Source organism: Microtus ochrogaster, chromosome 10 (assembly GCF_000317375.1).
Source record: "Microtus ochrogaster isolate Prairie Vole_2 chromosome 10, MicOch1.0, whole genome shotgun sequence".
In the NCBI taxonomy this organism is placed as follows: Eukaryota; Metazoa; Chordata; class Mammalia; order Rodentia; family Cricetidae; genus Microtus; species Microtus ochrogaster.
The window spans coordinates 75,527,868-75,540,056 of NC_022016.1; the positions used below are offsets into that span (position 1 = coordinate 75,527,868).

A 12,189-nucleotide genomic window follows, 5' to 3' on the forward strand; every position below is an offset into this window, starting at 1 on the left:
CACCACCACCACCACCTAGCAAATGGATGTTTCTTAGTAAATGGTTTTTTATTTATATTTATTTGGAGACAGGGTTTCTCTGTGTAGCCATGGCAGGCCTGGAAATCGCTCAGGTTGGCCTCAAACTCAGAGATCTGAGTACAATACCTCTGCCTCTGAGCACTGGGATTAAAGGTATATACCACCACACCCAGCTTTCTGAGTAAATGCTTCATTGCATATCGATATTTCCTACTTTTCTCTATAACGTTGAGTACTATTTTATCTATAAAAGAACAGAAAACTGCACCTCAGTAATATGTATTTTCCCTGCATCTGCTCAAAGGCTAATTAGTCAGCAATTTAATTCAAATTACCTGTTTGTAGAACGGAAAATTCTTCGTTGCTTCGAAGAGTAGACAGGTGACCTCTGACAACAGACGAACGGGCATTCCCTTAGCCAGGTTCTCCCGAATCAGGTTGAGGATACAAGCACTACCTGTGAACTGCACTGGCAGATCCTGTGGATGATTCCTCATTCCTATAGCAACAAGCTGAAGATAAATTTGTTTTAGAGGGACAAGACACCATTAAAAATTCTGGTGGCCGGGCAGTGGTAGCACATGCCTTAATCCCAGCACTCGGAAGGCAGAGGCAGTAGATCTCTGCATTTGAGGCCAGCCTGGTCTAAAGAGCGAGAGTTCCAGGACAAGCAAAGCTACACAGAGTAACCCACCCCCAACATTGTCTTCAGTCTATTTTGGTACAATTGTCCGCTTATTGGGTTAATAACAGACTTCCTATTCTTAGCATTTATTCTGTAGGACATTGAGGAACTGCTGCAATTGCTTCAAATCCAAATGAAGCCATTGACTAGCTAGGTAGCTCTGGATCTGAATCTCTTCATGTGTGCCACGAATTGTATGATCATTTCCCAAGCCATCATCCAAGGTACTGTGACAAGCACTATAAAAGACACAAACATCAGAAAGATTATACCGTTTGGGGGATATTTCCTGAGTGCCGGGATTAAAAGCATACGCCACTATTGCCCAGTTAAATTCTCTTTTTTAGATTTACTTTATGAGTGTTTTGCCTGTATGTATGTATGTAAAATTAAATTTTAAAAATGAGTTTTAAATGTGATGAAGCAAGTCAGTATGGATAAACTCAAGATAGTGTGAATGCTTTCTGAGGTGTAAAAAATAAAAATAAAACTGAGCTTATCATTTCCTAAGCCAAAGTTCAGCTATAATGTATCCCAAGCTGGCCTTGCCAAAGATAACCTTGAACTTCTGATCCTCAAATCTTTGCACCCTGAGTACTGGATTCACAAGTATGTATCACTATTCAAGGTAACAGTTCATTTCATTTTGTTCTGTTCTTGCTTTCTTTCAGAAAATCTGACTTTAGGACAAGAAATCTAGCTCTGTTAATAGAACACTTGTCTAGCATAAACAAAGTACTGGGTTCAAAGCCCAGGATGGCATAAGCCAGGCGTGTAAACATGCCTGAAAACCTGGGACTCTTCTGCAGTCCTAGCACTTGGTCAGAAGAGAATCAGAAAATCCAGGCTGGAGCTGGGACTGTAGTGTAGTGCTACAGCACCTCCTACCACATGAGGTGTACTCAGTCACCCGCACTACATACACTGGACATCATGGCACATGCCTATAATTCTAGCACCTGGGAGGTAGATGTGGGAGGTTCAGTGATTCAAGATCATCCTCAGCAACATGAAGCTTAAGCCCAACCTGGGACATGTGAGACTCACAAAAGAAAAAGAATGAAAAAGATCAGGTATAAGAGTTTTAAGACAAATAAGTACATGCATAGGAAATGTCTAGAGCAAAGTGAATTCAATTCCTACAAACTCCTAACTCCTGTTTTGTATTTTAAAAAGATAATACAATGCTACTATTATCTTCCTGCAGTGCTCAATAAACAGTTTTTTCCGTTTGTTTTGAGACCTGGAACCCCCACTGACCTGTCCTTAGCCTCCTCTAGAATGCTGGGGTTAAGGGTGCGCACCACCATGCCTGCTGGTAAACAGCTTTCAATGCCCAGGTAAGGTAAGATGAGACCTCCTGAGGTACCTTTAGAATGGCAGGCAGAATGGTATGCAGTGAGAGCGTCTCTGTGAAGAGCATACAGAGCGTTTCCTTCATAAAACACGACCTGTTCCCATACCGGCTCAGGGCTTCCCAGAGCTGATGCATGTTGGCTCCTCCAGCAACCTGAAAAATACGGAGTTACGGGAAGCTTCACCTCCTCACACAAGCATCTGGGTGCCCAAAGCTTCAAAGCCATAGTAGCTGTCTAGTCAAACACCCAGGTGTTTACAAAGTTGTTCCCATTTAGTCCTAATTCTAAGAGAATCTTGTGTTCCTCAACCTCCAATTTACAGATCTATCCTAGGAGCAGAATGTGCAGCTCGGTACCATAACAAAGCAAGCTGGTGATGGTGTCAGAGTCAGGCACTTCCTAAACTACAGTCCAGTTAGTATCCCAACACTGGAATCCCAACACTCGGGAGGCAGAGGCAAGAGAATTCTCAAATCTGAGACCAGCACCCTATCTGAATAAAGAACTGGGGGTTAAGGACAAAACCCATAAACCCTTAATTGGCTGTGCTTTGGAGATTTGCCTTGGTGAAGCCCAGGGTACAGTTCTAGTGCAAACAGCAAACAAGCCACACAGAAGTGTGCAAAATTCCAACAATCAACAATCACAATGGAGGTCTATGGGAAGATTCACACAGGAGAAAACATCCAGTCAAAGCCAGAAGGCACAGAAAAAGGAGAGCGCTCATCCTCATCCTTGGTGCTAACCCTATTTCTCATATGCCATAACTCTTCCTTGCTTTGCTATCCCAGGGTGATGAGTTGTTTTTTTGTTTGTTCTTTGTTATTTTCTTTTTTTGGTTTTTCGAGACAGGGTTTCTCTGTGGCTTTGGAGCCTGTCCTGGAACTAGCTCTGTAGACCAGGCTGGTCTCGAACTCACAGAGATCCGCCTGCCTCTGCCTCCCGATGTTTGTTTTTTATTATTGATTTTATTGAGTTATACATTTTTCTATTTTCTCCTCCCTTCCTCTCCCCTCCCCTTCTACCCTCTCCCATGGGCCCCATGTTCCCAATTTATTCAGGAGACCTTGTCTTTTTCTACTTCCCATGTAGATTAGATCCATGTATGTCTCTCTGATGGACCTCTTTGTTTTCCAGTTTCTCTGGGATTGTGAATTGTAGGCTGGTTTTATGTCTTAAAACAACTTATGAGTGAGTATATATTATATTTATTTTTCTGGGTCTGGGTTACCTCACTCAATGTTTTTTAGATCCATCCATTTGCCTGCAAATATCAAGATGTCATTTTTTTTCTGCTGTGTAGTACTCCATTGTGTAAATGTACCACATTTTCCTTATCCATTCTTCAGTCTAGGGGCATTTAGGTTGTTTCCAAGTTCTGGCTATGACAAACATGAACACATGTCCTTGAGGTACAATTGAGGATCCTTTGGATATATATCCAAAAGTGGTATTACTGGATCTTAAGAAAGGTTGTTTCCTGACTTTCTGAGAAATCGCCACACTGACATCCAAAAGGGGCTATATCAGTTTGCACTCCCACCAGCAATGGCGGAGTGTTCCCTTTACCCTACATCCTCTCCAGCATAACTTGGCATCAGTGTTTTCTATCTTGGCCATTCTTACAGGTGTAAGACGGAATATCAGAGTTGTTTTGATTTGCATTTTTCTGATGACTAAGGATGTTGAACATTTCCTTAAATGTCTTTCAGTCATTTTAGATTCCTCTGTTGAGAGTTCTCTGTTTAGGTCTGTACTCCATTTTTTTTTCCATTGGATTATTTGTTCTTTTGATGACCAGTTTCTTGTGTTCTTCGTATATTTTAGACATCAGCTCTATCTGATGTGGGGATAGTGAAGATCTTTTCCCATTCTGTAGGCTGTCGTTTTGTCTTGTTGACCGTGTCCTTTGCTTTTCAGTTTTAGGAGGTCCCATTTATTAATTGTTTTTCTCAGTGTCTGTGCTTCTGGGGTTATATTTTGAAAGTGGTCTCCTGTGGCAATGTGTTCAAGTGTACTTCCCACTTTCTCTTCTCTGAGGTTCAGTGTGGCTGGCTTTATGTTAAGGTCTTTGATCCATTTGGACTTGAGTTTTGTGCATGATAGATATGGACCTATTTTCTCTCTTCTACATGTTGATATCCAGTTATGCCCGCACCATTTGTTAAATATGCTTTCTTTTTTCCATTTTATATTTTTTGCTTCTTTGTCAAAAATCAGGTGTTCGAAGGTGTGTGGATTAATATCCAGGTCTTCGAATTGATTCCATTGTTCCTCCTGTCTGTTTTTATGCCAATACCAGGCTGTTTTCAGTACTCTAGCTCTGTAGTAGAGTTTGAAGTCAGGGATTGTGATGCCTCCAGAAGTTCCTTTATTGTACAGAACTGTTTGGCTACAGGATGATGTGTTTTAAACAGCCCACTTCGTTAGCTTAAAGGTGATAGGTCTCCAGATTTTCTACTACACCCTCTCCTGTAGCTGTTCTCCAAAACACAAGGATTTAAGAAAAAAAAATACTAGGCATGATCAAGTTTTCAACATTCCTTGGTAGTAAGGAACAAGGAAACAAAAACTAAACAGAAGAAATACAACAAATAAGGATCTTACAAAATGAAAAGAAACTTAAAACATCCACCTGCCTCCCTCATTCCCTTCATCTTCCCAGCACTCAAACTGACAAGAAAGTGCTTTTGTTATGTTGAGACAGGGTCTTACTGCACAGCCCAAACTGACTTGAAACTCACAATCCACCAGCCTCTGCCTCCTTAAGTGTTCTTTAAAAAATTATTTTTCAGGGATCTAGAGAGATGGCTCAGTAATTAAGGACACTAGCTGAGGAGCCCAACAGTGGTGGCACACATCTTTAATCTCATCACTTAGGTGGCAGAGACAGGTGCATCTCTGTGAGCTGAAGGCTGGCCTGGTCTACACAGTGAATTCCAGAACAACCAGGCCATGTTGAGAAACCCTGTCTCAAAACAAAAAACAAAAATAAAATAAAAACTATTAAGGACTCTATATATAAGCAAGCCAAACTAATATAGATTCTAATGTACAAGAACATAATGTTCTGAACAAATAAAACAAAAATGTATGTTAAAACAAACCTTCAAGCCTTGCTTTGTGATAAAGAAATTAGCATAACCAGCATTCGTGGACAAGAGTCCCACAAACCGCATGTCAGGCCGCTGCTGTAGAAAGGATTCCACAACTTCATCGGTGATGTTAAAGCCCCCAGAAATATCCAGGGATACTAGGTTGGGCAGCATGTTCTTCTGATGTAACAGACGAAAAGCCAGGTCTGACCTGAGATGCTTGTGATTAGAAATATCAAGGTGAAGCAGGCATTTCAGCTGTCTGAGGACTGCAAGGATCTGTGGACTGGTCATGGTCAGACACTTCAGATAGTGCATGGTGAGAGATCTGAGTCGGTCCTTACAGGTGAGGAGTGCAGAGATATTAGTGACCAGAGTATTGGAGATGTCCAAGTTTTCCAGGTTTGGTAACTGAGAAACGCTCACTAGATCTTCACTCCAAAAGGACATGTTGGCCACGCTTAAAGTGCGAATGCCAACGAACTGACCCAAGGCCAGTAGTCTTGAGTCTTGAGGGACACTAGCTGAGTCTAACAGAAGGCACTGAAGGTTTTCCTGGATCCAGGCACTGCTTTGGAGAGCGTGGATGATGTCTGGGGCTAGAAGCTCAGAGTCAACTGAGGTGGCATTCACTTGAACAAGCTTGTGATGGCAGAAAGCTCTTGTGAAGGCTGTTGCCGAGAGTTTAGCTCTCTGGATACTTATCCGCTTCAGATTCGTTTGCTTGCCTTGGAAAATGGCTGCTGTCCTGTCAGTCAACTTGCCTGTAAGAGAAGCAGAAACGCTTACAACGACAACCAAATCTCATGCCTTTCCTGGCCGTGATGCACCAGTGAATGAGGACAGACGCTACTAAAAATTCTGACCAAATTTACTGCTGCCTGCTCTGTGCCAGATGCTGTTCTAAACGCTTCACTAAGCTTACCTCGTTCGTATTTTGCACTAACACTACAGGGGAATTATTGGTATTTACTGTCAGATAGATGAGGAAATGTAAGAATTTAATTTGCCTAAGGTCAATTTATGGAAGATTATACTTCGGAGCTCAGGCTAATCTATGCCAACCTTGTTCAAAGAAACAAAGCATAAAACCAAATAGGTGAACAAACAATAAGCAAGTAACCCCATTATAATCACTTTAGGGTAGGTGGGGGTTCAAGACAGAGTCTCACTATGTAGCTCTGGCTGTCCTGGAACTTACTCTGTAGACCAAGCTGGCCTCTGCCTCCCCAGTGCTAGGGTTAAAGGCATATGCCAATACACCTGGCTTGTTCTGTTATAATCACTCTAAATCAAAATCCAGGATGACTTAACAAACCACTTACCTATCCCCTTTTTCTTTTTTTAAAAAATTTTGATTGATTTATGTATGAGTGTTTTGCCCTCATGAGTATACGGGCATCACGTGTGTGCCTGGTTCCCACGGAGATCAGAAGAAGGCATCCAATCCCCTGGAACTGATGTTACAGATGGTTGTGAGCCATATGGGTACTGGGAACAAAACCTGGATTCTGCAAGAGCAACTGTGCTCTTTGCTGCTGAGCCACCGCTACAACCCCAGAAGACTTTATTGTCCTCATCTGTAAAACGAACAGCTTATACTAGACTCCACTTAGCAAAGATTTATAAAGCATGTATAAAGATTCCATGCTAAGCAATGGGCACATCAGACATCTATGGCCCAAGGAACTCAATCTTGGAGGGTTCACCAGTAGATAATTAAAATACTTGTACATGCCGGGCTGTGGTGGCGCACGCTTTTAATCCCAGCACTTGGGAGGCAGAGGCAGGAGGATCTCTGTGAGTTTGAGGCCAGCCTGGTCAACAAGGGCTAGTTCCAGGACAGGCTCCATAGCTACAGAGAAACCCTGTCTCGAAAAACCAAAAAAAAACAAAAAACAAAAAAACTTAAACTCACAGTAGGAAAATATGACTGATAAAACTGGAACAGGTGAGAGTGATGTGTTTTAGGGAAGGTTCTGTATGTGTATTTTAGACAGGGACTCATTCTGTAGCCCAGCTATCACTCCTAGCTTATATTTATATTTTCAGAGAGACATAGCTGGGGATCACTGAGAAGGCTCAGTGAGTAAAGGTGCTTGCTGCAAAGCCTGATGACCCAAGTTTGATCCCCAGGACCCATGTGTGTTTGAAAGTGAGAGCAGACTGACATCCATATGTATGACTTGGCCGCTCATGTGCACGAGCACACACAAACATACAAATTAAACAAAAAAAAATTTTTTTTTTAATGTGTAGCCCAGGCTGGCCTCGAACTCGTGATCTTCCTGCCTCTGCCTCCTTCAGCAAATCCTACCGGCGTGCGCCACCACAACCGGCAAAAAATTTTTTTTGTTGTCTTTTTGTTTTGTTTTTCGAGACAGGGTTTCTCTGTAGCTTTGGAGCCTGTCCTGGAACTAGCTCTTGTAGACCAGGCTAGCCTTGAACTCACAGAGAGCCACCTGCCTCTGCCTCCCAAGTGCTGGGATTAAAGGCGTGCGCCACCACCACCTGGCACAACTGTCTTCTTTATAGCCTTCTACCATTACTCTGAGTGCTTAATGTCAGGTTAAATTGGTACATGTTTCTTTAAAAAAAAAAAAAAAAAAGCCCCAGGTGGTGGTGGCGCAAGTCTTTAATCCCAGCACTCAGGAGGCAGTGGCAGGTGAAGAAATAGCCAGGTATGATAGTGAATACCTGTGATCCCAACATTTGAGAGATGGAGGAAGGAGGAATCAGGAGTTCAAGAGCATCTTCAGCTACATATTTGATTTTGAGATCAGCCTAGAGGAAGATGTGTGAATCCCTGTCCAAAAAAACAGACAAACAAACAAAAAAACCCAACAAATTTTGGGACAGTAAATAACTAGAATGAACTCTACTGGAATGAGGTGGGGTCAAGAATGTCAACAAGAGGGCTGGAGAGATGGCTCAGTGGTTAAGAAACTAACTACTCTTTCAGAAAACCCAAGCTCAATTCCCAGCATCCACATGGCAGCTCATAACTGTAACTCTAGTTCCATGGAACCCAACACCCACAGCAAAATACCAACACACACTAAGAAAAACAGTCAAAACAATACTAAACATGCTCTGTATTTTGGAGCATTTCAGATTTTCAGATTATGGGTGTTCAACTGTATTCCCAAATCCAAAACATTCCAGGACCTAAGCACATGAAATGAGGCATATGCAACCCCGCAGAACTCTCTAAAATACTCACATTCAGGTGGGGTGATGCAGGCTGTAGTGTCAACTACTCAAAAGGCTGAGGCAAGGGTTGCCTGCATGCTGGAGTTCAAAGGATGAGATCTTCATCTCAATCAATCAATCAATCAATCAATCAATCAATAAATAAATAAATAGAACAAGGGCTGAAGAGATGGCTCTTGCTACTCTTGAAGCCTACCTAGGTTCAGTCCCCAGCACCAACATGGCAGCTTAAAACATCTATAACTCCACTTCCAGGATCTAATGACCTTACTAGGCTTTCTTGAGCACCAAGCATACATGTGATATACATATGTACATGTAGAAAAAATACTCATACATGTAAAAAAAATCTTTTTTAAAAGAAATAGGTTTGTGTGGTGGTACATGCCTTGAGGCACAAGGATCTCCATGAGTTTGAGGCCAGCCTGAACTACATAGCACATTCCAGGCCAGCTACACTGTAAGACTCTGTCTCAAGTAGAATAATATTTTTAAAGTGCCAGCGAGATGTCTCAGTAGATAAAGGAGCTTGCTGCGCGCGCGTGCGCGCGCGCGCACACACACACACACACACAAATAAATGTAAAACCAAATGTTTACTCTAAGAAAGCAAATCAAACATATCCTTTTATTCCTTCTCATTGTTCATTTCTTGTTGCTATTTTGATTTTTTACAGTTTATTTATCAGGTGGGGAGGGGGTGCACTGATGCCATGGTGCATGTGTGAAATCAGAAGACAACTCACAGAACTTATTCTTTCCTTCCACCATGTAGGCCCCAGGGTTAGAACTTGGGCCATCAGACTTAGTGTTCAGTGCCTTACACTAACTAAGCCTTCTTGCTGCTCTCTCCTTTGTTGTTGTTTTTTTTCACCCCAGTCAGAATATCCTAGAGCCCTGACTGGCCTCAGACTCACTATCAGCTGAAGAGGACTGACATTCTGATCCTCCTGCCTCCTGTTCTCAGGTGTTGAATTTACGGGCATGTGCCATTGAGTCTGGCTGTGTGTGTGTGTGTGTGTGTGTGTGTGTGTGTGTGTCCTGAAACTCACTAGACATGTCTTCCACCACTGAGCTACATCTTCAACCCCAAAGAAACTTTAAAAGCTCACACCCATAGTTCATAGAATAATGGATGTGAAGATAAGAATGTTGGAAGCCAGAAACAGATCAATGACAATGGCTTCATTTTCTTTACCTATTAGGCTAGCAGTAAGAATAGCTTACAAAATTAGATTATCCTGTAAAGATTGAGATAATCAAAGTAAAAACTATAAAGGTATTTTTCAAATTATTAAGCACTGAGGTTCCTTAGATTCCCCCAAATAATACAGGCTATTGTCACTGTTCTTAGATGCTCTCTAGAATTAGAGGTAACAAATACTGTACTAAAGACACCATATACTTTGACTGTATGAGGAATCAAGCAGTGAAGCTGGAACTGAGTTAAACGCTTCCTCCCTTGCTGGCCAGGCCTTATACCAAAAGATGCTGTTAGGGGAAAACTGTCAAGTTTTACTCAGCTGTGGACTGTTTATACTAACTACCGAGGGGCCATGCAAGACTCAGCCACTGGGGCAATACTGGCAAGTCTGTCATAGGAAAAAGCAGCTGCTCTTCAGTTGGATTTGAGGTCCATGCCACAAGAGGGAATTTATCTCTGGTACTGTAAACTTGGTCAAAAGCCTGCAGCCAGGGAGGCAGAAGCCTTCGCAGGGAAGGTACTGCTGTCGTTTTGTTGACTGGACATAACATACCTGTGACACTACCTTCTAAATACTTTTACATCACAGATCAGCACTGCTGTCAGCTTTGGTTGAAGAGGCTTATTATTGCTTGGCTGCTAAGAATGACTAGCTGTCAGAGCTCAGGAGATAGCTTAGGGGGTATGAGTACTTGCTGTGCAAACATGAAAGTAGGAGTTCAAATCCCCAGCACTCAAGTGAGAGGCCCACCAACACCCAGAGCTGTGTGGGTGTGGAGACAGGAGGAGTGGCTAGACTTGCTGACTGTCAGCCTAGCTCCAGGCTTAGTAAGAGACTATGTATGTCTCATAGAGTTAAGTAAGAAAATGATAGAGCAGATCACCTGATGTCCTCTTAGCCTCTGCATGTGTACACACGGGCACCCATATACACACAGCACACACGAGCCTGTTGAAAGCTGAGCCCTAAATGGGTGTTCTCTACTGCACCCATCTCCATGAGGATATAAATGTAATTAATGGTTGTTGTGCACATGGTGAGGGTGGGGATAAGGATATGGGGTTGTCTTCAATAGTGTAGCCACTGGTGAGGGGGGGTCTGTGCTCCTGTAAATAACCCCTTGTCAACGGTTCTGTAAACTACCCTAATTAAACTCAGTGAGACACACACACAAAAGGTAAAGCACTTTAAGACCAAACTAAAGAGAATGTTTAGTACCTCGCCAAGTCATCCTCTCAAGGAACTGATCAGATATTTCTCGAGGGAGATGCCAATGCTCTGGGAGGCACAATGTTCCATCAGGTTTTGTAGAACACCATTGCTCTAATGTAGCAACCAAGACATCCAGGCAGATGCTGACCAAAGAGTAGGGTGATGCTTCCTCCTAAACAAGAAGACAAAAAAGAAAAAAAAAATTGTTAGAAATGATCTGCAGCTGGGTAGTGGTGGCGGCACAAGCCTTTAATCCCAGCACCCAGGAGGCAGAGGCAGGTGGATCTCTGTGAGTTCGAGGCCAGCCTGCTCTACAGAGTGAGTTCCAGGACAGGGCAGGCTCCAAAGCTACAGAGAAATCTGTCTCGAAAAAAAAAAAACAAAAAGAAAGAAAGAAAGAAAGAAAGAAAGGAAGGAAGGAAGGAAGGAAGGAAGGAAGGAAGGAAGAAAGAAAGAGAGAGAGAAAGAGAGAAAGAAATGATCTGCAAACATTCAACATAAAGGGGGTCATTGCCAGCAAGATGGCTCAGCAGGTAAGGTGCTTGCTGCCAAGCCTGGTGATCTGAATTTGATCCTTGAGAAAAACCAACTTCCACAAGTAGTTCTTTGCTTTCCGTATACCACAAACAGGACATATTAAATTAAACAACACAACAACCAGGTATGATACTGCACATCTTTAATCCTACCACTTGGGAGGCAAAGGCAGGTATATCTATGAGGTCAGGGCCAGTCTGATCTTCACAGTGAGTTCAAGACCAACCAGGTATACATAGCAAGAGCCAGCCTCAAAAATAATAATAGTAAGTTATTATTACTTCTGGAATCAAATGCAAATGGAAGCACAGCTTACCAGAACCTATGAGATAATGCTAAGGCAGTTTTGAAAGTTCAGTTTTAGAACTCTGATTGCTTAAATTAAGCAGTCAGAAAAGGGGAGGTGAGATGGCTCAGCTGGTATAGACCCTTGCTCACAGGACTGAGAACCTGAGTTTGATCACCAGGATGTCCTCTGACCTCTGTGCCCCCACCTTTGCACGTACTCCCCCCAAATAAATTGATTTAAAAACTCATAAAGGGGCTGAAGAGCTGGCTCACTGGTTAAGAGTGCTGACTGTTCTTCCAGGACTCGGGTTCAATTCCCAGCACCCACAAACAAACAAAAACTCAAGAAGAGGTGGGTCGGTGGTTGTGGCTCATGCCTTTAATCCCAGCACTGGGGAGGCAGAAGTGGAGGACCTCAGAGAGTTCAAAGCCAGCCTGGTCTACAAAGCCAGTTCCAGGACAGCCAAGGGCTGTTACACAGAGAAACCTTGTCTCAAAAAACAAACAAACAAACAAATAAATGAAATTTAAAAAAAAAATAAAACTTACTCATGGCAATCTTTGTCTCCTAAGGG

General features: G+C 42.6%; 1 protein-coding gene and 1 non-coding gene across 2 annotated transcripts in view; one reads left to right on the top strand and one right to left on the bottom strand.

Moving 5' to 3' along the window:
• Positions 1 to 12,189, bottom strand: part of Zyg11a (zyg-11 family member A, cell cycle regulator) — a 34,490-nt gene that overhangs the window by 18,103 nt on the left and 4,198 nt on the right. The window contains exons 2-5 of the mRNA XM_026782054.1: positions 10,796 to 10,961; positions 5,172 to 5,923; positions 2,076 to 2,216; positions 357 to 533 (exon numbers count right to left, since the gene is read on the bottom strand). Coding sequence (XP_026637855.1) covers positions 357 to 533; positions 2,076 to 2,216; positions 5,172 to 5,923; positions 10,796 to 10,961 — 1,236 coding nt within the window. The remainder of the gene's footprint in view (positions 1 to 356; positions 534 to 2,075; positions 2,217 to 5,171; positions 5,924 to 10,795; positions 10,962 to 12,189) is intronic.
• LOC113456723 lies at positions 1,116 to 1,178 on the top strand. The gene has a single exon (XR_003377473.1). It is a non-coding gene; the product is annotated as a small nucleolar RNA Z39 (small nucleolar RNA).